Source organism: Blennius ocellaris, assembly GCF_963422515.1.
Source record: "Blennius ocellaris genome assembly, chromosome: 5".
Taxonomy (NCBI): Eukaryota; Metazoa; Chordata; class Actinopteri; order Blenniiformes; family Blenniidae; genus Blennius; species Blennius ocellaris.
In genome coordinates, this window is record NC_137654.1 from 18,656,223 (window position 1) to 18,681,137 (window position 24,915).

Sequence of the window (24,915 nt, forward strand, 5' to 3'; positions counted from 1 at the left end):
TGTTTAAACTAGGTGCTTATGCTGATTGCTGCATCTGCTGAAAATGTGCACCCCATTGCAGGAGCGTGTGCTGTGGAGCACTTGTCACTGAAAAGACAGTATTTTAATAATGATTACCTCAAACAGACCAAAATAAACCTGTGTTTCATAATTTGACTTTAAAGCAAGTAGTTGACACCTCTACTTTTTAAAGAGGTAACTGGCAACTGTAATCAAGCACTGTTTTTTTTAAGTGATTTGCAAACTGCTTTTTTTGTAAAAAGACAAAAAAAAAGAAGAAGAAATGTGAAGGAATGAAAGAGTAGAGCAGTTGTGTGGTGATGTCTGACTGTTCGGGTCTTCCCTACTTTCCACGAGCACAGAATTCGTAGTGGAGTACGAGGAGAGCAAGTGGGAGCCCGGAAGGTGGAAGGAGCTACAGAAAGTAGTTGGTAACCAGGCAACAGCCGAGCTGGCTCTACATGGACACCTTAACTACCAGTTCAGAGTGTATGCCGTTAACGCCGTCGGACCTGGACCCCCCAGTGAGCCCACGAGGAGACATGAAACACCTCCTGCTCGTGAGACTCGTTTTCTTTTTTTTTTATTAACACTTTTCTTCCTATTGTGGAAAAGTTTTTGCATCTTTTTTGAAATGTGACATCTGAAGAAACCAGCATGTGACTGGAGGACTTATTAGCAGCAGAGGTTGAGAATATTTTGGGGTTTCAAAAACTCTTAAGATCTTCATGTATCACCTCTGGCTATCTATTGCTGCTCAATCTCTATAAAAATGTTGCTAACAAAGTGTTAGCCGAACAGAAAGGAAGGATATACTTGTACATTAGAATTAAATGAGAAAATAAAGCAAGTAAATACGTGATTCATGTATTGTACAACAACATTTATCTTTTCAAAGCTCCTGACAGGAACCCAGAAAACATCAAAATCCAAGGCCACCTTCCACATCAAATGGACATAAGCTGGGAGGTAAATTTATGTTTGTGCATCTCCAAAGTTCCTACATTTGAAAACACATTTTTTTTTCACAACATTCAAAACCATCACTGTCGCCACGCTCTGTACTTTGCAGCCACTGCTGCCCATTGAACACAACGGCCCAGGCCTTGAGTACAAGGTGAGCTACCGCAAACTGGGGGTGGAAGATGTGTGGAGAGAGCACATGGTCAAAAGGCACTCGTTTATCGTGAGGAACACGTCAACCTTCGTCCCCTATGAGATCAAAATTCAGAGCAGGAATAGCGACGGCTGGGGTCCAGAACCAAAGTTGGTCACAGGGTACTCTGGAGAGGACGGTGAGTTTGTTGGCATTAAGTTATTAGTTTCATTATGGTATGTTTCTCTGTACAGCAACCAATAATGTAATATCTGTCAATAGTGATTGAACCACTCAGTGATCGAGCCACGCAATACATGACACAGTAACTTATTTCAACGTTATCCATCCATATATGAGTTTATGACCTTACATATCCAAGCAAATAAACACAATTCTGAGTCATGCTTTTATATGACAAATAATTCTAGACATAGTTCATAATACCTAAAGAGAGCTACATAATATGTATCCCCAATAAATGATTATGATGACCATGCCATCCAATATGTAAATTTTTGACAAGCCAACTTCACAAAATATGGAAATAAATCGCAGTTGCAAAACGACCGATAATTTAATTACTCATAACATTAAGGGGAAAACAATGTATTACACCATTTACAACTTAATGCAATTTTTTGGCTTTATGACATTTTAAATTCCAACCATTATTACATTATTAGTTGCAACAATCTTCATTATAATGTCCAAGCTGTTTTAACACCATTTTGTTTAAAATCTCGTGGCTCACTCTAAACATTTTCTTTTATTGTTTTCACCGTGTCCTCAGTTGTCTTTTGGCATTGCCTTCGGGAAAATGTGTCAGGTTAGGTTCATTTCCTTTTCTCCCCTTCTATCGTTGGGGTTTTAACCTTGTGCAGTTGTCCAGTAGTGCCTTTTCCTCCCGCTGTAGCCGCATGTAGCAGGTGGCAGATAACGTCTGTAGAGGAGAGGGATGTCGAATTTCCACTTTGGTATCAGAGGCTGCTGGAGATTTGACAGATCATAACAGACTTTGTGCTGTAGGCCAACACAATGGCACAACGGCTGCTTCTGTTAGTAGTGTCTGCTTTGCTCCCGTCTCCTCCCGACTATCAGTGCAGTGATGCATAGAGCCCCTATTTTTTGAAAGTAAACCAGTCAAAGAGGTCCAAATGAATTACTATTAAACATGTGACAATATGTGTGTATTTCCTGGTTTCGTTTAGTACCATACCCAGCCACAGATCCCATATTCACAACCTGAACCATGAAACCGGCCTTTTCTGTCTTAAAATTCAAAACAGCTTCAGCACTGTTGTTCATACATTGTATGAAAGAGTTTTAACAACAGTGGCCTGTGTCTGACCTTGTTTTTCTCTTTTTAGTTCCTACTGCTGCACCGCGGGACATCGCCGTGGAGGTGATCAACACCACCATTCTGAGAGTGAGCTGGACCCAGGTTCCATATGCCACAGTGCGGGGTCATCTGGGGGGCTATGACGTAAGTTACAACGGTCTTTACACATTTTTCAGTTAGTCTTATGCTAAGACATACAGTGGCAACATATCAATTCAGGCAAAGTGGCACTTCAGACTTATGCTGTTCATGTCTCACTGCTAGAATATCAATGTTAGCAGTTCAAGATGCCGTGAGTGAAGTTTAGATGTTCTTCCTGTGCTTTTACAGGTTTATCCGGCTAGTCTGGTGACTTGAAATAGCGTGTGCAAATGTGTGCGTAAGAAATTCACTGATGTCAGAATATTCCCATTGAGTCATTTACAAATTTAAAAAAAAAGTATATTTTTGTACTTTTGCACTGTATTTTGCACACTGCACTATTGGCTGGGATTAGGGACATACCATAAAATATATTTTTTAAGGCTCATATTTTTTTTGCCAAATTGAAGTTAGAACAGAAATTCTGAATTTAATCAGATTTTTTTTTCTTAAGCCAGAATTGTGATGTTAATCTTTGACTTTATTATCCAGTCATGCTTAAATATTTACACTTCCCCATACGTAGTAGAGCTCTCTGTAAGCTTTTGCTTTACACATTATTTCTCTCAGCTCCCATCATGGCATCTGCGCTAAGTAAGAATATTGTGTTCACTGAATAGAAACGCTGACTTGTTTTGAGTGTGGTCATCTCTTCTGCCACAAATTGCTCTTTAATTTTGTAATTACTTTAATCTAGAATGAATTGTGTTTTTCATAAAGGCAATTATACTTTCACAATCCTCGAGAGATATCCAGATAGTTTCCCAGGTTAAGAGTCTTTACCCTTACCTGCTGCAATTAGATCTTTTTTGGTCTCATTATGTGACATATTTTCTCTTTAACCCCTTTTTTTTGTAACAACTGTGTCATACCAAAAGACAGCTCCCAGATAAAAAGTCGCTACTCACACTGTTCTGTCTCTTTTGCCCTTTTTTTTAACAAATCCTTTAATGTCGCAGGATACAGCTGAGGCACAGAAACAGAAATGCTCATTATGTGACTTCACAGCTGTTAATTGTCTTTTGAGGCTACATTCAAACACATAAAGGGCTCCACAGCCAGTAGTGAGGTCATGCCTGTTAAAATCAGACGAGAGAGCATAGTTTTCTTTGAGGTTACATGTCACTTAAAATTGACCAGTGGACAACTTTCAATGTTTTTTTATTTTTCCAATGGTTTAAAACGACTATGAACCAAAATAAAGTTTTGGTTTCTTCACTCATTGTAGCATCTTTTCCCCAAAACTTGTCGTTGCTGAATAATGAATACATCAAGAAATATATTTAAAGATCACACTTTCACAGTAATGTATGGTAATACTTTTTCTTATTTACTTGATAAAGGGTGTTTTCATCCCTGTTAGCTCTGACAAGAAGTGGTATTTGATTTGAGTTCTTTTACTGTCTCGCTGGCAGAACTACTAAGCAGGACGACACAAGACATTCACTAAACACCACACATACGTCATTGTTACCACTAGATCCTGATAGTACTGTCTTTATCAAGTTAGACAAAATATTGAATCTTGACTTGGCTATAGTTGTCATACTTGATCATATGTGATGTGTTCAAGGAAAAAGCAACAATAGAAAGCTGAGTGTGCTCTAAGAGTTCTTCACTGTTGTGGTTGCTTTCACACTGTACCAGTGAGCTGCAGCGCAGCACCAGGTGTTTAACCCCGTCACATCATGTCAAAAACCCAACTGGGCCAAACTAAACATGACAAGGTGTGAAAGCATCTTTTGTAAGAAATTTGTATTCAGCACACTGAAAATGGTGACAGAGATGGATGTAACATCACTGCTTCATTCTTGCTCAGTTTTAGCTTCTCGTTCTTTAACATTGCACATCACTTTCCTGTCACAGGTTCACTGGGTGCGGAGGAAAAGTCTCCTGAATCCCAACAGGGTTTTAGACGAGCACCACGCTATGACTTTCACCGGGAAGAGGAGTCATGCCATTGTGCCGGGTCTTGAACCGTTCTCCGAGTACAAACTGACTGTCAACGTTTTCAACAAGAAGGGCAACGGTCCCAAGAGTGATCCGGTCACCTTCAGCACTCCAGAGGGAGGTGCGGTATCACGAACATACACTGAACAACCCATGCATGCTCTTCTCACAAAGCACACAGAAACTAACGGAAATCATTCAAGCTAACAGGCTCTGGAAAGCAACAAAAGACGACAAAGAACTTTAACCTTTCACAGGGCACTCATTGAAATACTTGGAAATTGAAAAATTTAATTCAAGGATGTTATTGAAGGTGATTTCAAACCTTTTTTTTTATACTTCACTGCCTTCACCAATCCTTGAGGACATTCCACATACCTTTGCATATTACTTTCCTATTATATAGTTTGGAATGAGCAAAAGCGTACCCTAAATGTGACTGAGTAGATGAACTGGTCAAAAGAGTAGAAACTGACATACTGTCATGTGCCATTAAATTGGAAGAAACAGAGAAAAATGCACAGTTAAGCTCATTTAGCCAATATGAGGTTAACCTTGTGAGTGTAGTTTTCTCATTTGTGTATTCAATTGGAAAAGAGTAAAGTTGAGTTTCTCTGGAATAAAGTTCAGAATATATGCATTCAGTTCAGAATAAAATATAGTTGTTTTGATTTAGGTACCCTAACATTTTATTGTCTGAGTCAGTCAAGTGGTTATGTGTTACTCTTCTGCCACCAAAAAACAAATTCAACTTACTTAAACTATCTCTACCACTCAGTTAAGGTGCAAAATCTGAAGCTATTCCACTAGTTGTTTCCCCAAAAGAGTCAAGAGTGTGGGAAACCTGGGTTTAATTGCCATTTGCAGCAGAAGCCATTAAAAAAAAAAACCAACAAAAAAAAAAACCTAGGTATTTTCTCAATTTATTTTGGAATATAATTCTGAATAGAATTTCACACAAAAACAGCCCGGAACTAGTTTGTAACGTTTAAGGGCCATAGAAAATAGCACAGTTCATTTCATGCATTAACATGACTGTTGTGTCATTAGTTCCACAGCAAGTGCCCATCCTGACCGCCTCCAACCCCCATAAAGACTCTATTCTGCTGGTGTGGGGACCACCGCTGGAGGCTAATGGCATCCTCTCTGGTTATCACCTGCAGTACCACCTCAGTAAGTTCACACACGCAACAACCACCTGCTAAACAACTTACACGAACAAAGAACCTTTGGAACTAACGGAGGGAGGTGTTTTCCCTATTAAATGTCTCTTTGCTGTAGCCGAGTGCTGAGCCTGGGGTGTGAGGCATTGTGGGCGACGTGTAAACACAAGTGTAGCTGAGAGCCGTTATATGAAAGGGGAAGTGAGAAAAAGAAGCATCCAGGTCACATGAGTGAAATAAGGGAGGGGGTGTATGTGGGATGCTCCAGTGCACGTTTACACATACGGGATGTTTGCTTCTTATCTGATAATGACATTAAAACATACGATCAGCTGTCTGTTCACTTCTTTGCTTTACTCTTGTGTGTTATATTAGGAGACAGTAGGTGGCACTGTCCAACACAGAACCCTCAAGTGTGGTCTGCAACAACCCTTCAGACTGTGGTTTAATCTGTGTTTCCTATCTGATATCCTCTTGGACTCGAAGTTTGCCTAAAGAAAAAAAAAAAAGAAGATAATTTAGCCCAGTGCTGTTTATGCTTCTTGTGCATAATTCTTTGGTATTCATCAGTCAGTAGTGTTGCATTTCCCAAAAAGAAGGCTCCACCTTTATGCTTGAGGAGAGTTTTTACGGTGAACAAGTACGCGAGGTGCTTTCATTATGATCTCTGTGTTTTTCAAAGCCTACACTCTCGCTCGCTGACATTTCTGAAGTCTTTTGTGTAAAATGTGAAGGCAGAGACAGCCCTGTGCCGCCTCCACCCGCACCCACAGAGTCTGGCCAGCTCTTCAATACTCTCAGTCCCCTTCTCCTTTCTGCTTTTTCCCATATCAGATGTCAGGCTTTACAGTTATTCCCACACAGTGCAATCTGTGGGTGTTGGAGGTTTTTCTTTTTTCTTTTTTTCTTTTTTTGGTGGTGGTGCTCTGCTCACCATGTAACGCAAGTGGATTTAAAATTTTCTGTATTGAAGAGTTAATGAATAAAGACGTTGGTTATGTTGCATTAGGTGTACAGTCTAGGTGTACAGCATTTGATTGATGAAACCGCCCTGTGATTATTCAAGGAATCTATTAAGACTAGAAACACGAAATGTGTCTGTGTGTACTGCATGAATGTATGAGTTTCGCAAAGTGGCACAACAGCCCCGGCACTCACCTGCAGTTCAACAGTGGTGCAGTAATGACATCACTGAGGGGTGTTTCAGGAGAAGTACATTGCACACACAACCCACACACATACTGTACTTTGATCTATAATGCATGTTTGGTGATGTGTTATGCTACTTGTGATTGCTGCACTTCCGATTTCCTCCTTTTTCCTTCTCAATGTTTTCCTCTTCCCTGCCTGTTTTCCCTTCCTATCACCAGCTGCTTCATTTTTTTATTTACCCCATTCACAGGTTGTTGTTTTTTTTTTTTTCCAGCTTCTCTTTCATATCTTTTTAGTTTCCACCGCCTGCTGCTTTTCTTTTTCCTCATCTCCTTCTCCTCCTCCTCTTTTCATCCACCGCCACTTGTTTACACTCCCCCCTCATCCTCTTGAGCTCTTCATTTACCCCTTTCATCTTCTCTCGCCTTGCTTCATAATGTATTCCTCCTCGGCTCACCTGTCATGACATGTATTCACTATATTCATGCGCATGAGCTAGCATGTCAGCTCTTCATATTCCCCCTCCCTCCACCATTGACCCTCATTATAGTTCTGTTCCATTAATGCACAACATGACCCAACCGCGGTGACTTTTTTGGCGTTGATCAGCTCACACAAAGCTCATGAACCAATGTGACATCTTCCTTTTTTCTCTGCAGTTAATGAGACCTCACTGGATGTGTTACATTCCCAAGAGGTGAACATCAGTGGGCCTGACACCACTCAGTGGCAACTTTGGGGACTAAAGCAAGGCAGCCTCTACCGATTCCACCTCAGTGCTTGCACTCAGACTGGTTGTGGCCCTGCACTGGCTGAGGAGAGCAGGACTGTGACGACAGAAGGTGGGTCCTCAAAATCATTGCATGTATAGTGGTGGTGAGGCTTTTTCTTTTCTTTTTCTTTTTTTTTTCCCGCACTGCCTTGAACCATAGTAACACACAACTGATAAGTGCAAAACAATAAATCATACCAAGTGGAATTATTCAAATATCCAAGCAATGGACAAAAACAATCATGCGTCCTCAGGTAGACATGTTTGTGGAGAATGTTTCTATACTGCTTTAATTAACCTCAAACACACCCAGTTTTTTTTCCAACAAGGACTTTTTGAAGAGCAAACAATGCCAAGCAAAGTTTTATTGCCAATGAAATTAACAGGTGTCTACTCTCCATGTTTTTATTTTTCGGAGAACAATTCACTTTTACTCACTACATTTGAACATAAATATCTATACTTTCTACTACGCACATTCTTAAAACTAGCATCATTCCAGGTTACAGAGAAAGGATGGAAGCAGCTGAGGGTAACCATAACAATATTATATACTGAAGCTGCTGAAGTTAATGCAGAGATTTAACTAGATTATATAGTGTTTGGAATGATGTTGAATTGTATTATTACCTGTTTCTTTTCAAATCGAGAAAATTATTTAGTTTTTGACTCAAAACTGTGATCCAATCAATCATGGACTTTATTCTTGCTATTTATTAAGCTGCTGTATCCACACTGTGAAATATAGTACTACAATAACAGTAGCTCTCGTGTGTGTGTACATGTATGTGTAAAAAAAAAAAGAAGAATATACTTTTGCACCTGACTACGTTTCATTACAGATATTTCTCTCAGGTTTACCAAAGTATAGAAGTTGAATCAGCACAGTGCTTTGTTATATACGTATCTGTACTTTTACTTAAACAAAGAACACGATTGGTTTTGGCAGATATGTGAGTTTAATGCAGCTCAAACCACTGCTGTCAATATTGCTAAAATGAATGAAAGATGGGCACATTTAAAATTTTTAATATAGTTAACCTTTACCTAAGATTGTTAGAATTGTATTACATTTCAAACAAAAATGGAGTTTGTTGATATTGTCCCTAGTGATCTGTGTTTACTTCTCGTCTAATGAATAAATTAATGAAAAATCAGAAAAGCAGGTAACCTATGCATCAAGTAGCTGCTCTAAAAGTGTCTCAAATATTCTTGTGATTGCTTGCTTCTGTTTACATATAAAAAGGAGCACATCCAGTTTGCGTATGACAGTGGTTGTGAATTTTCAGCAGACCTGCAGCACAGGATCCATGTGAACCTGAAGACAAATGAAGCACAGGGAGCCTTCAGTTTAGTCTTGTCACGACGTATTTAGCGTTTATTAAACCTCTTTAAAAAAAAAAAAAAAAAAGACACACACAGCAAGTATTATTCATCTAAAACTGGAGTGCTGTTTTTACTTTTTTAATTTGGGTTTGAACTCGAGCAGCAGAATTTGAGAGCTACTTTATCCTTTAAATTAGCTTTTAAAAAAGACCCACAATTGTGTGATGAATGAGACCATGCGTGAAAGCATGAATTAGTTTTGTGGCATCATGCCATGTTCGCAATAACTGTTCCCTGGTTATGTTTCTCATATTGTCGCCACATAAACTTAATTAGATGCTGAGGTGCAATTTAAGGATTAGGTTGGATCCAAACCCACAAGGATAATGACTTGTGATTTCATCGGGGGACAGAGAAAGCCAAGGTGTTCGACCATTTTGTATGCAGGTGAAGACATATTTTAGACAATTAGTCAGTCCAAAGTAGGCTGCATGTTTCTTTCATCTCATACTTTCTGGGTGTTGCCATAGCAAATCAATGTTTAATTGCTATAAAAAAAAAAAAACACCAACTAAATCAGTTAAATCAACCAATTTGTTGCATGAATATTGACCCCAATTTGAATATAAATAAATAAAAAGCCTTGAAGGATGATACATTTTTGTGCACACTCTCTGCCTGGGGAAGCCCAAAAAAATGAGACTGCATAAGGCAATATGTTCACTACATTTTAATAAAAGTGAGATATCCTTTCCTAGCTTTTATGCATCTTTGGAGAAACTCTGCATCCTGTGGGTGGATGTCCAGCTTGAGAGCCATTAGATGCAATTGTTTGTAAATATGGTCGGGTGGAGACTCGACGGGGAGATAAAATAGTTCTGTTTCACAGAGCTGTCCTGAGGGCATGTTCGTCATATTGCTGTGGAGTAGATTTATGGATGCCGATGGTTCGGAGCAGAGGCATGGTGAATTTAGAAACCGTAACCTGTAGTGATGGAGTGACGCTGGAAAAAGAAAGCATGTGAGTTTGCGTGCCTTTTAAGATTTTATCTTGAGTCACTGGATGAGCTTTTGATTCACATCACCACTTATGTACGGTAAACAGCCGTACGCTTAAAAAGGGCAAATTACAGACATGCCTGAACAAAAACCACCACAAAGATGTGAGCAGATGTGTGCGTGCCTTCATGTGTGTCATGTGGGGAGAAGGGTTAAAGTGCAAGGCTGAAAGACAACAAAAACACAGAAAATGGGTTGAAACGGGACAAACATAAGCGGGAAATTCAAGAGGAGAGAAGTTAACAGCTATAGCAGGTAGCAAAAATATCAAAATTTTTTCCATCAGGTCTCATGAGATAGCAAAGCAGCACAGATAAAGCAGGCTGCAAACTAGACAAAAAGCACAAAGGAGCCTATACCTATAGTCACACAAAAATAACCAGCTCCTCCAGAGATTAAATTATTTGCACCTTGGCACAGATTTTGAACACCCAAGTTGTTATCACCAACACATTTGCTGTTGGCTTAAACTTCATGTTTAAAGAAGTTGAATTAGAAACATAATAATCAAGGTCTGACTTCATCTTCACTGTAATCAGCACACGACTCGGCAATCAGAACAGAACAGGCTGTTCTGTGAACAGGACATTTTCTTTTTAAACAGAAGTTCAGACGAGGGCGCACGATATTCACACTAGACAATGTGAGAAATAATGCAGGCAACACCATGTGCAAATGAAATGATATGTTTGCCACAGGTAATGACACATTTTTCCAAATGATTGCAAATTAAGTGCCTGTATGAAAATGGAAAATTACAGTTTTTACAAACAGAATAATAACAAATGGAGCTTCCATGTGATAGTTTTCCCATAATCCAACTTTTTAATCGTGGCCTATTTAGATACAAATCATGAATTAGATGCATGATTTCTGATTTTTCATGTTTGTTGTCATACAAGCTGAATTTAAGTAGCATTATGAAGGAAAACTGTATTTATGTATATGTCTAACTGCATATTTAACTGTAGACACACACACACACACACACACACACACACACACACACACACACACACACACACACACACACACACACACACACACACACACACACACAGAGACAAAGAGTCACACACTCCACACCACATTCATATCTACAGGCAAGTTCTGCAAGTCACCAATTAGCCTCCAATGCACAGGGAGAACATGCACATCTCAAAAAAGTAAGGCTCCAAGCACGTACTCAAAGCAGGGATGATCTTGCCATGAGGACAATTCTCCAAATCAAGTCATAATCGTGTTTGACCAAAATACTCCACCAAAGCAATAGTTATCAACTCTGAGATGATATAATTAATAAATAACATAATTGCTACGCTAAAGGCTATTGTTATCCACCAATAAGAACAGGAATGTGAAGTCATATTTCTATACAAGTGAATGTTTTCTTATTATTAAAGTTCATAAAAACTGACTGTCCGTTAAGATGTATTACATGTCGTGGTACTGAAGTAAATAAAAAAAAAAATGTTATGCTCTAGAATTGTATTTGATTCCTCCTTGACCTTTGTGACACATCAGGCTTGTAGTTTTTTTCTGTAATGCTGTTGACAACTTACAAACGGCACTGAAAACAAAACCTTGTTGACAGCAAGAAACAAGTAGCCGAGGCAGGTATTGATGCTTGTGTTTGTGAGAATGCATCTGTGCAAGTGTGTGCGTGCGTGTGTTCCCGGTTTATAAACCTTAAAGCTGGCTTTCCATATATCTGTAATCTTCTGCTGTATTTCATTTTCTTTTTATCCCTCTGAAGATTTGTCCCCGACTCCAGCTGCGGCCCCTGTTCAGAGCAGTATGTATCACCGCCTGCAGCCTCGGTAGCCAGCCAGCATCCACATAGCAGTGCAGATAGACAAGCTTGTAGGCGTGCTGCTGTAGCGAGTAGCTGGCTATAGCCTCGGCAAAAGTTTGTCCTTTAGAGATGTTATAAAAATAATTTGATTGTCTTCTGAATTCCCGCTTCAAAGAAACAGAAAGTCTCTGTGTGAAAGCGCCTTTTCATACAGCGACAGTATGTCTGCCATTCAGGTTTTCTTGTGCGACCTGTGCTACAGGTGCAGCGTCGACTGCAGTATCGGTCACACTGTACTTGTGCCGCCATTGCCATTAATATAGTTTTCCCACTTCCTCTCACAATCCTGCTTCCATGTAGTCTGTAGTGCTCGCTCGTTGCACACTGTAGTGTATTAGTCTTGACAGCATTGGAGCACAAACGTAACATCTGAGGCTTTTTTTTCCATTCCAGGCCACAACTGCTCCCATTCAGTTCCCAGCTCTATCCCAGGCAATTCTACTCATCCTCCTTTCGGTATATAGCGCTCACTCGCACATGCACAGTCAATGAGATATCTGTGATCTCCTCTTGACGTACCTGAACTTTCAAGTAACAATAGGATTGGAGATGTGGAGCCGTTTCAATCTATTCTGATATCCGCACACGGTGGTGGTGGTGGGAGGGGAGGGTGTCAGCAAATGCCAGCTTTGCTTAACATGGAGTGAAGACTGGATGTCACTCCCGCCCACGATCTCTATATCTACCCTTTATGAGGCAAAATCCAGCTCCACTCAATTGAGTCTGGGGCCCTGAATTGCCTTTTGAACTGTCGTCTTGAAGGGTTGCTGCTCGGTGCAGTGTTCTGAAGCTGCGGGGGATCCTATTTGCCTCTGCTAATCCTCTTTTCTTGCTTTTCTCTGTGCCTGTCTGTGTTTTCCCTTCCTTCTCATTCCCCTCCTCCTATTTCTTCTCTCTATCAGTTCCAGCCCTGTTGAACGTAAGCTCCTATGTGAGTGACACCTTTGCTAAAATCAGCTGGACTGCCAGAGAAGAGCAGCGGGACTTGAAGCTTTATGTGGCTTATATGAATAACCGTAAGCTACTTTTGCTGTTCCCACCTTGCTGAACACTGATAGGACATTTAGGTGGCATCATGTTTAGGTACACTTGGGAATGTTTGATTTCAACATCTAAAAACAGATTTTAAGCCTCCATGACTTGCTTCAATCATTACTATGAATGTTTGTAAATGTAATTTTATATAGTACAACAAATATCTTTACCAACTTAGGAGCCCTACACAGCGGCAGCTCATCCTCTTCTTCCAGCATGAATGTTAATGCCCACTTGCTGCCTGTGCGCTTCTTGTGCTTGGATGTGTAGGTGAAGGTAACTGGCGGATTTCAGAGGCTATAAACTCCTCTCAGAGCTTCCACGTTATTGACGGGCTCGAACCCGGGATGGTGTACACTGTGCGCCTCGTGGTCAAGAGCCTGCTTGATAACGCTAGCATTTTCGAAGAGGTTATCCAGACGAGAGCCACAGGTGAGAGCAGACAATGGAGCGCCCTTCAGAAGAATTTCTTGATTTTAGCTAGCAAGAACCTTTAATCCACTTCAACTGAGCATTTGATCGAATGTGTGAATTTATGTTTTTTTTCCCCCCTTCATCTGTAATATTGTTGCAGAAGAGAAAAGATGTTTTAGCTGAAGGGAATGCAAGCCAAATCCAGTGTGTGAATAACTTCTCAAATTTCAATGCAGGGTTGTATTTTTTTTTTCCCTTCTCTTTTCAGTGAAATATTAAGTTGTATGAGAAACACTTGAACGGATCACCAGGCTCAAGTAGACTTTTTGTATAAAAGTGGATTCTTGAGCTCAGTATCTCCTTTCCGTTCTGTTTGTCAGGTGTGGCCAGTCAGGGGAGCGACTTTTCTACTCAGGGCTGGTTCATTGGGACCATGTGTGCTGTGGCACTGCTCACCCTCATCGCGCTCATGGCCTGCTTTGTCCGGAAAAACAAAGGCGGCAAGTATGCAGGTACGCCGCCGCTCCAGCGACAAGACATGTTCTCCATGGAAAAAGGTCAGTCAGTCTTTAAACAGGTGTGGGTCCCCTTGTCGTTTTGCTTGCAGAAGTGAACCAATCAATAAATGGCCATGCTTGAAACTCAGTTACCAGATGAGCTTGTGTGTTGATTTATTCAAAAGGCTGCATGTAGCAAACAAACATGTATGAACTCTACAGTATGCCAGATAAACTTGGGTGTCGTTTTGATGCAGTGAAAAATCTACAGTGTACATTTGAATGCATTCCTCAGAGAAATATGCTTAGAAGGTATTGTTTTTGCTCTTCCTTTTAATGACATTACCCAACATTACCGTCACCCACTGCTATGGAGCGTCGACCAAATTCCCAAACAATTTAAATGAATGAATCAGATTCTTTGTTTCCATTTGCAAATGTAGAATTAACATTTTCTACACCTACAACCCAGCTGAACCCAAGTTTGAATCCTTTGTGTGACAGTGTGTGACAGTTTCACACTACACACAGCAAGGAAAATTCACATACCATACATGCCAAGCTCATCTGTCACCTGGAGCAGGTCGTTTTCGATACTGACAGCCCTCATCCTAACCCTCGACCCTGACCCAATGGTTGATTTTATGTTATGCATGCACGTGTGATACTTATGCATGTCGACACTCCCAAAGCCCATGATCATCCAGGAGGTGTTCGCAGGAACTGTGGCTCTACTGCATATGAAGTAGTTTTGTTTGTTACCTTTGATTATATACCTTGTCAAGCAAGGCGAATGGGAATCAGCTTTCTTTGTTCCACTCCTTGTCGCCCCTCACCGGTCCAGACCTTTCTGGCTCTTTTGCCGCTCTTTTGTGCTCCCCTGTATCAGAAGCTTATTCAGTCCCACAATGGTTCGTACCTGCAAAGTCTTTTTGCTCTTGATTTCCTCTCAACCCGCTGCCTCGCTCCCACCGTCTTCCACTGCTTTTCCTGCAGTAGCTTTTGACATGAAGCACTGAATATTTTATCAGCTCCTTTGGATTCCCATCTCGCTCTTTTTTTTATTTTCATGAAACCCCTCTTTTGTCTTTCTTAAAAGCAACTGGTATTTTTTTGTGAAGCATATTTACTCAATGTCTTACATCTAGCACTTTGTGCAGACATGCAGAAGAGAGGCCGTCCATGTAAATACTTTCACAGTCATTTCAGGAGTAAAAGCAGCCGTCTCACTGGGTCGTGACAAATTGCCAATGGAATTTGCTTAGAGGTTTCCAAAATATCCTCAAACATTCGCATGGGTTTGATGTTTCCACACTTGTGTCACATGACATTGCAAACATTTTTTCTTGAATTTCAAACAATAGTGTAATATTTTTAAGTTTCCACAAATTAGAAAACAACAAAAAAAATCCTTGGCTCATCACCCAGCTTCTGCTCTACCATTGTGCTTGACATCTGAAATAAAAAAATATTACTTGACCAGATTAAACCCCCCCCCCAAAAAACATTAAATTACCTTAATGGTTTAATCAAGAATATCCTCGACTAGTCTGAAAAGGGAAAATCTTCAGAAAACACTAAATATTTAGCTAGATTCAAGGTAAGTCAGTCAGTATATGATGTTGAAATATGAGGCACTGTGTATCATTCACCCTCTGCATATTCCATCATTTCCCAGAAGAATTTGCCTTCAACAAAGTTAAGTGGAAGCAGATTTTGCGACATCATTGTCATGATGAGTTGCCTTATCTCCTCAAAACAGGTGGAAAAAAAAAACCTTATCTGGTGAACAGTGTCACAGCCTACATGCTACCTCATTTTCATTTTCCTTCAAGAAAGCACTGGCAAACTTTACTGGTTTTACCGGAGGACGTCTCAGGGAGACTGCGATGTAGGGTGGCTGGGGGGGGGCGGTGATTTGTGACGTGTGTCTTTAACTCATATGATCAAGAATTTTCCGTTGTCTTGCACAACTGTTGCACAACATTCATGCATCCGTCACGATCATTGGAAACTTTTAATTTGATCTGTCAAATGTCGAGTGACATGAATGCAGGCTCCAGATGAATTCAGACCCAAAATTTCACAAGGTGTTTGTGTGACATTTTTAAAACATTCTTGCATCATTGCAGCAATGTGCACAATATATCAGTGCAAGACAATTCCAATGTGAAACATTCTTGTTAATTTTCTCCTTTTCTTCCATCTTATTTTCTCTCTTAAACAAACTGCAAGATGTTGCGGCCCAGTGAGATAGGAGCTCTAATTGGATGCACTGAGGTGAACTGGGCATCACCGTTGATATCCTTGGTCACTACGTTTTAATGTACAATTTCATCTTAGGGTCAATTTACAAAAATTGTCCACTGAGAGTGACTAAATGGAGCAAAAGAGGGGTGCTACATTTTGACCAATTCAACTAGATATGAAACATTAAAGTGAAGCGACATGTGATTGCATCTGTGTATGAAAGTGCTGAGCTGTTTTTGTTCTGCCTGCCCTGCAGTGAAAGAGAAAGAGGATCTCCACCCCGACTTGGAGTCACAAGAAATGAATGATGATACTTTCAATGAATACAGGTGAGCCACGCATCTGCTCTGCAGGTGAGAGCTGGAGTGCTGAGTTGTGATGAAGAGATCACATTTCTCATTCCCTTGACATGCATTTTGTTGAAGCAATATCAATCTAACGACCATATGTTTAATATTTCTTGGCTGAGAGACTGATTTCTTTCCCATGTATCACTGTAATGTTTTTCCCCTCTCGCCCTGAAAGCAAAACCCGCATTCATGAGCTTTGCCAGGATCAACCTAGAAGCCAATGTTCTCGTCATTTAATGGGCTAGGTAATGACACGGTGCAGTTAAGAGTAGTGGGTAACACTCAGCTTAAGCTTTGTTCCCGTTTAGTTGGAATTATGTGCTTTGAGTTTGTCCTCAGATTTGGATGGTGTGCGTGTCTGCAGAGCGTGCATGAGTCACCTTGTTCCTGTAGGCATCCGTAGGCCACTTTGTGTTTGAATGTGTGTTTATGTTTGTGCCCCACTCGTCTCCTGCTTCTTGTGTGTGTTTCATTGAGCATACATTGGAGTGTTTCCATTTTTTTTTTTTTTTCAAACTATGTTGTGCTTGAAAATCCCTCCTGCTCGCCTCCCTCTGTGTGTGTAATGTAATTACAGCAGACTTACAGATTGTAAACAGTCTAAGAAAGCAATGCCATGAAACACTGCGTCTCAATCGAATGCTTAAGAGATGGAACAAATTTAGAGATAACAGGTTTTAATGTAACAATCACAATATTTATTCGACACCAGTTGTAATAATTTGAATTATTTACAGACTGGCGCTGAGATTTGACCAAAAGAGACTTTTTTTTTTTCCAACCACACTGAATGAACTTACACACGAATGTCCTTTAAAATAGACCAGAACCAAACCAGAGTCTTCACAGCCATTATATCTGCTATAACCAGTTGACACATTTACTAATGTTCCTTAAATTTTTCAAGAAGTTTTTTTCTTGTCTCCACCTAAATTATTTTCCACCTCATGATTCAAGTCTCTTAAGAGAAGTTTGGTAATTGTGACATCTCGACACCAACCTGAAACCTTCTTCATTTTTTCTGCTTTCTAGTAAGCTCACAGAAATCTACCCCTTTATATTATGATTTCTTGTTAAGAATCAAATCAAATCCCATCTAACTTAATTTAATTTCTACTTTTCATATGTGATGCAGCACAAAGTGCTTTACTTGCTTTGAAAACATTATCAATATTATAATTAAAGCCCGATTTGTTACTGCGCTCACATCTAAATCATGCAGTGACCGTCCAGTATCAGGAGTCAGTAGAACTCATTTGTGACAGAAAAAATGTGAAAATAAAACTACACATTTTATCAGGACATCCTACTTGAGATATACAATGAAGAATTTAACTAATTTAGACATTTTATTTATTTTTATTTTTTTTAATTGGTAGCGGTACAGCTTTTTAAACAAGAACCATGTGACTAAAATCAAATTCAAGTTTTCAGAAATCTGATCTGTAGCGGTTTGTTTAAGAGCACTAAAGGTTATTGTAAGACGTCACAGCAGGCCGGGCCTTTACTCACCTGGGAACTTGACACACTGGATTTACCTTTCAGTGCCGACTCGCGTGTCAATATTGGAGGATGATCTGCGTAGGAGTCGACATTCCACCAATAGAGGAAGCTGCTGCACAGATTTTAGATGCACAGTAATTGTTGATTTAAAATATCCTGCATTACAACGAAGCAGGCATGAAGTGAGCATAGCAAATGGGTGCAAATCTGGGTCTTTGAGCCTGAAGCAGACAGCTGTTATACTTCATAATAACTGTTGAATTTCCATTGTTTGCATTGTTGAGCCGCTACAGTGACAGTTTAGGGAAATTGACTGGATCCTATTTTGCTTGACAGCACTGCAGCAACTGTGCAACAATGGCGAGTTTTGTTTGTGCAGGAATCACCTAAAATAGCCTCTTCTGTCTGCTTTGATTCGGCTCGCCACCACATTATTCAGAACATGATTACTCACAATTGTGTGGTTGCTGCCAGTTGCGTTCCTCAAATTTCTGCCAAGATTATAATTTAGTTAAACAGCGAGAGAATGCATTGCTGATAGTGTCCATGACCCTGATTATAGAATATATAGCTTAAAGATGTATTAAAGTTTTGACTGTAATATAGCTCAGTTTAATGATAATGATGTGGGTGGTCAGTCAATATTATTTCCGAGGTTACTTTAAAAACCCTTTAGGAGCTGTTTTACTGAAACTGGAGAGAAGAAGTGAATCCAGTGACGTACAGAAGAAAACGATCAATATGGTTGACAGTATCCCAGATACCAAGTTGACTTTTGGTGCTCACGAGGCAGAAGAAGCAGCGGTGTGTTTTTTGCAAGTTGCTGCAGATGTTTTTTGCCACAGCGCTGTTTAGAATGCTTCTCATGGTTGATTTCATGAGGCTGTTCTGAGTACTGTCCCCCCAGAGTGCCCTTAGCCTTACTATGATGTTGTTTTCCTGGCATTAGAGCTGGATTCAGGGCTCTCTTGTGCCCTTTGAATCTCTGAAGGCAATAGACCACCCACTGGTATGCCACGTGTCTGGGGAGCTGACAAGTGGTAATTATGCTTCAGATGATTTCTCTTTGGAGACAGCCCTCCGCTGCTTCGCCTCTCCGTCCACTGCAAGAACAGCAGGTGTCATCGCTGGAGTACCCAACGGTGTGATGTAATATTTTCCTCAGCTACTTTATGTTGTTATGTATTTGTTGTTGGATTTTTTTTTTGTGTGCTTTTTTTCACTCGCTCACATCTGTGCCCCTATCTTCACATATTTATATGCGCAATTTGGGAGAAGGCACCAGGTGTGGGGAAGTTTTCCTTCTCACACCTCAAAGGTGAGAATAAATACAACTTGAGGTGCAAAGCAAGGGGGAGGGGGTAAAAAGAAAAAAAAAAAGAACTTTCACTTGAAGTTTCTGAGCTGCCCCCAAACCAAGTCAGCATGGGTCAATGGCAAGACAAATTTAATTACTTTCTGGCCGGTGATCTCCCTCCATCTCCTACCTGTTTGTGAGGCTGAAGGAAAGGCTTTTCACCAGAACAGCTGAGGCTGTGAGCTGGATCCTGACCAAGGTCTCCAGTGAGCCGGGGCTCAGAAGCACTCAGCCCCATTTTATCACTGTATTCAAAGTCACTGTGGGCGGGCTGCCGCGGCTGTGGCGTTCCACTGCTCTTAGATAACAGCCACTTATCTTCAGAGCTCGAGAGTCGTCAGAGAAAGAACGTTTGATAAGAGCTGAAATGCGGACCTTATGTGGCTTGCATCGTAAACGGCCTCATGAAATAGGATAGATAAGATTGGTTATTAAAAATCCCCATGAAGGAGACCCAATTTGTAATCTTAGCTCGAACCGTGTCTCGGCGCCGAAATTCTGCTCGTAGTGTTGAGCTTCTATTTGACACAGGTGTCAACTACAATGCGCCTCAAATGGCACTATCATATACGAGCCACCTGAGCGTTTGTGAACGCAGACGCTCTGTGTTATGAATACAAAACCGGAGGAGTGAGAGAGGTGTTGCCAAACACTAATAGTGCGGGGAATTAGAAAAAGAGGACATGGAGGAAAAATATCCTCCGTGCTTTGAGGTGACCCCGCGTCTTGTTGTGAGACACCTGCAAGTTGGCCACTTGCCCAGCCTTAAATTGGCATCTAATCTCCTCGGCTTGTGTGTGGGGGCCCCCGGGAATACCAGGAATGACAGGCTGTTTGTCTGGGATTGCATATGCCCCACCTCTTCTCCCCTCTTCCTTCTCCCTTTCTCAATCTCAGCCTTCACCCTCAACCCCACACCCTCTGCAACACACACACACACACACACACACACACACACACACACACACACACACACACACACACACACACACACACACACACACACACACACACACACACACACACACACACACACCTACTCGGCCGCTTTTCCACTGCACTCTGGCAATTTCCATCGCTGGCTCTAAAGAGATTTGAAATTGCCTTTGGTCCTGAAGCCTTGGCAATTAGCAATTAGTGAAGTGATTGTAGCAAGCCCTCCCCGCCTCCCCTGTGCTCCCTTTCCTGCTGTGCAGCCGCTGCATCCACCCCTGCCTGCTGCCTTTAGTGATGCATTGAAACCACAAGACCTTGCTATGTGAGTGGGAGCTGTTGTGTCTATTAGTGTAGCAAAGCATCTGATAGTCTATACATTCTGATTATTCTTTGTTCGTAGTGTTAATGTGTGTTGCACCTCTTTACACGTGAAGTACATTTGCACGTGTGTCTTGCCTGTCAAAGATGGCCCTCTTCGAGCCGTACGTGTGACTTCCAAACATCTGCTTGATGTGCCATACAATTTGTTTGTGCACTGCACCGCTGACCTCGGCCATCCTTCTCTCTGTTGTCGTTGATGGCAGTGACAGCGATGAAAAGCCACTGAAGGGCAGTAGCTTGTGTTCCCTGAACGGAGATGACGTGGCTGGGGACAGTGTCAGCAGAGACAGCCTGGTTGACTATGCGGACGGCGGAGGAGAATTCAATGAGGACGGCTCATTCATCGGAGAATATTCCGGACGCAAGCACAGAGGCTCTGTTAGCGAGCCCAGCGGACCCGGCCCTGTCACTGCATAAAGCACAGCTCCAACTGAGACGCTCGACTTTAAATCCTTTCAAGACACATTTTACATTCAGCCTCCCTGACATTAAATATAGCACGAATACAGAAAAATGACTTGAATATTGACGAAGATTTTACACCTGTAACGACTACAAACTGCCACACACAAATACACGTCTTAGTACGTGCTGTAAAATAATGAATGATGTTATTTTTAATGATTTTAATAATGATGAAAAGTTTTTTGTACCTATCAGCCTCCATCGTCAGCAATTTACATTGATTTTGTAAGAAAAAGCAAAAGATCAAAAATGATTTTCTACATAGTGAAATTCTCTGAAAACGTCATATATGTATTTTTGTATACACTGCACATAAAATAAACATGCAGGTGCATTTCAAAGAATTTGAATGTCATTCAAAATTCCATCATTTCTACACTCATAATCTAACAAATTAAATGTTTGGACCATTTTTTAATTCTTAAAAGTGATCATTTTGTACAAACATAGGAAAAATGGTTTGATCCCCTAAAACTTTATATCTTAAGATACTTTATTTTTTAATTGAATTACTTCTGAGGTTCATAATGCAAAAGAATGAAATAAGACAGGCTTGATATATTTGAGTTGATGTGTAATGGATACAAATTATATGGACATTTTCCTTTTTGGGACAAATAAGCAGATGTTTGAGATGCACCTGTATATACAGTAAATATGAACATGTGGCAACAGCATTTTTACTCTGTTATGCTATACAGTGTAGAATATTCGATTTATTTATGACAGAATCACCTTCATGATGACCAATATGTAGGCATTAATGTTTTCCTGTCTGTAACAGTGTATTTTGATTTCTTTGTTAATATGCAAATGTGTGGAAATGGATAATGTGTCCTTTTTTTATAATCAAATATGTTCACGTCCTTTTATATCAATATATCAACCTTTGTTTTCTAAACTCTTGATTGTTTTTTTTTTTTTCAAACAATAAGCAGTATCATAAATGCAAAAAACAACATGAAGTAAAAGACAAAGTGGCGCTTCTGTTTTCATATATAAACAACTGTTTGGGTAATGAAGTATTTCTGCTGCCAGCGGAAATGGTGAAGTGACCAGTATGTTCCTGCATTTATTTCTTGAGTGTAATCAGAAATACATTTATTTAAGGAGCTTGTCAAACCTTTAATTGGTGAATAAAGTCTTTACCTTAGGGCCTCTCCTGCACTGAAGCGGAAATTTTTAAAGTACAGCAATTTGTCATACTCCGAGGCTATTTTATAAGGTTTGGACATTTTTGTTTTTTTTTAATCATGTGCTTTTATTCTGCCGGCTATGGCTATCACAAGATGAATCACTCTACATCCCTTAAGAATTACCACGCAACGGGGCTTTTTTATTATCCTGAAATTCTCCATCTTCCCAATATTTTTTTTTTTTAACTTGGTGCAATGATTCATCAGTTTCCATTTGCTGCTCTTATTCTGTAATGAAAAAAAAGGCCCCACTTATTTGGAGAAAACCCTTTCAAGTTAAGAAGTGTGTCCACTGCATGGAGAATGAGAACACTGTAACCATGTAACCAAAAAAAAATTCCCTCTGCTATTTAGCGAGTTAAAAATAAAGCGAAAAGTGATTCGAGAGCTCAATTAAGGTCGACTTTTCTAATGGTCAGTCAGACTGTAAATTCCAGGAATATTTTTCCTGTTATCTCCGCAACACATGCAGTGGATCTGCCCATGCATTATGCATGTTACTGCAATATTCATCAAGGGTATAAGTCAAATAAAGTTGAGATTTGACCTATCTTCCTTAAAACAGATGTAATAAAATAGGATATGGGTCTGGTGCAGGCTTAAGAAATGATAAATGTATACCAAGTGGCTTGGCTGGAGGTTTTCCTTATTTAATGGCTTCACAACTGAGTTTTAGCTCACATACAAAGACCACTTTAAAAATGAATAAAATACTACTGAAGACTAAAGCTTTGATTTATATTTTTTACCGATATAAGAAAACAAACCATAAAAGCCTCTGAAATGAGACAATATGTTTTAAGAGTTTCTCTATGAATGTATAAAGAATGCTGCGATCCACTCGGTACATAATATGAGAAAACAATGGAAGCCAATCCAACAGCCTCTATTTCACACAATAGAAGTGGTGATGTGGAGGAAAGTTTAGTTGTGAAATAGTCAACTTTGTAGTCAATCTCGTTCCCATTACTGTAGCAGATCCCATGGCTCCAATTATCTGGACTAAAGCGGCGCTTGCTCTTCTCTTCAAGTTCTGAGGGAAAAAATGTAGCACCTTTGATGAGGCAGAAATCCCGACCAACGAAGATGAGGGGTGATCGACTCATCCATCATTCGGCGGGAGCCTCTTAAAATCCGGCTACAAAGGCCCAACTACACGTCTGAGTCACTTCCATTGTTTTTGAGTCTTTCAATAGAAGAGCCGAGAACTTTTTGCCCCCTCTCATTTACTGTATGTTTGTTCTAAACCTCTAAAATAAACCAGTAATAAACAGCTGTCACTGAATTTCAAATAATTGGGATTTAAAAGACTGCCAGACTTACTGAGCAAGTCACCATCTGAGCATTTATTAAAGGGCACGACATTATAAAACTGACATTATTCTAACTTTATTCCAGCTTTGCTGTGGAGTTCTTGCGTATCTTTGAAAGCCTTATCTTTAGCTTTGAATGCACAGGCTCCATGCAGCTGTAGCGTCTGTCTATAGCCTCCTGATTATGGGCATTCAAGCCATAATCATACCAGACTTGGGATAGTGAAGTTGAAAAGCACTCCATGCTTCATGGCTAGATAAAGGTCATTTAAAGAGATAATCCCTGTATTGTCAGGGATTACGCCCTCATCCGTTTTAAAATTGCTTTCTCCGTGGAACGTTAAAACCTCTAAACAACAACAAAAGATTACCCGAGTCAAAGCTCCCCTGAGTGTCACACACGCAGCTTTTTAGCTCCTCTAAATCTATTTTGAGGACGTGCAGGTGACCCTTTCAAGTCATAATAGCCCCGTTTTGGAACAATTTACAGGTCAGGTCATTAACATTTCATGAATCCACTTTTATTGGAACGACTGCACTCGCCGCATACCGCTTATGCTATCACCGCCAAACGGCCCAGAGTTACATATAAAGCAGTGCATCTGTGTTGGAAGCAGATCGCTCCCTTTTGGTCGATTTGATCGGGGCTGATATTTAGGCCAAGTGCCCTGGAAATTGCCTGGTGGGTGGAAATCGATAGCATGCTCACACATGCTGCAAGTTTCAGTCAGTGTTGTATCAACTCAAAACCAATTGGAGCTGCAATCACCACAAACTGTGCATAAACGGTAAGCCAGTTGTTGCAGGGTTTTTTTTTTTCACATTGCGCATACTCCACAATGACTCAATGAAGAGGAAAGTAGCACGATAGCTATGTAGTGCTCATCAATATTGAACAGTGCGAGGTTCACAAAGAGGTGAACAGTGACAGGTGTTTCTAGAGATGCTCTTAAGGAGGTTATTCTCCTCTTTGGTGGAATACAGGCTTTTGAAGGAATACAGTTGAAGCAATTGCAAGAGAATCACTGTGACAAGTTAAACATTGTGGCAGCATTTTATTTTAGGGTGACAAACATCTGAGTCTATTTAGGAATCATATGCTCTCATTTTCCGTGTGAGAGCTCCTCAGCAGAGAAAGGGGTTAAAGGTGGGTGAGAAGTGGGTGGAGGTGTATTGAAGGTTGTTTGACAGCATGCCCTTCGCGAAAACACGTATCAGCTGCAGAAAGAGGACGACCAATGATGTCGACGACTACCGGCAGCGCTTCATTTCTTTATATATAGCTTGCTCGTGGCCTTCCATCTTTGTCTGCATTTTTAAGTGTTCTGGCGTGAATGCTTACCTTTAATTGAAATATTGATG

General features: G+C 40.4%; 1 protein-coding gene across 1 annotated transcript in view; it reads left to right on the forward strand.

The window, feature by feature from the left end:
* Positions 1-22,211, forward strand: part of chl1a (cell adhesion molecule L1-like a) — a 36,033-nt gene extending 13,822 nt beyond the window's left edge. The window contains exons 17-28 of the mRNA XM_080497060.1: positions 363-560; positions 899-969; positions 1,073-1,295; positions 2,467-2,582; positions 4,446-4,650; positions 5,580-5,702; positions 7,504-7,686; positions 11,758-11,796; positions 12,250-12,312; positions 13,686-13,862; positions 16,309-16,381; positions 20,783-22,211. Coding sequence (XP_080353186.1) covers positions 363-560; positions 899-969; positions 1,073-1,295; positions 2,467-2,582; positions 4,446-4,650; positions 5,580-5,702; positions 7,504-7,686; positions 11,758-11,796; positions 12,250-12,312; positions 13,686-13,862; positions 16,309-16,381; positions 20,783-20,996 — 1,685 coding nt within the window. The 3' untranslated portion in view covers positions 20,997-22,211. The remainder of the gene's footprint in view (positions 1-362; positions 561-898; positions 970-1,072; positions 1,296-2,466; positions 2,583-4,445; positions 4,651-5,579; positions 5,703-7,503; positions 7,687-11,757; positions 11,797-12,249; positions 12,313-13,685; positions 13,863-16,308; positions 16,382-20,782) is intronic.
* The last annotated feature ends 2,704 nt before the right edge of the window (positions 22,212-24,915 follow it).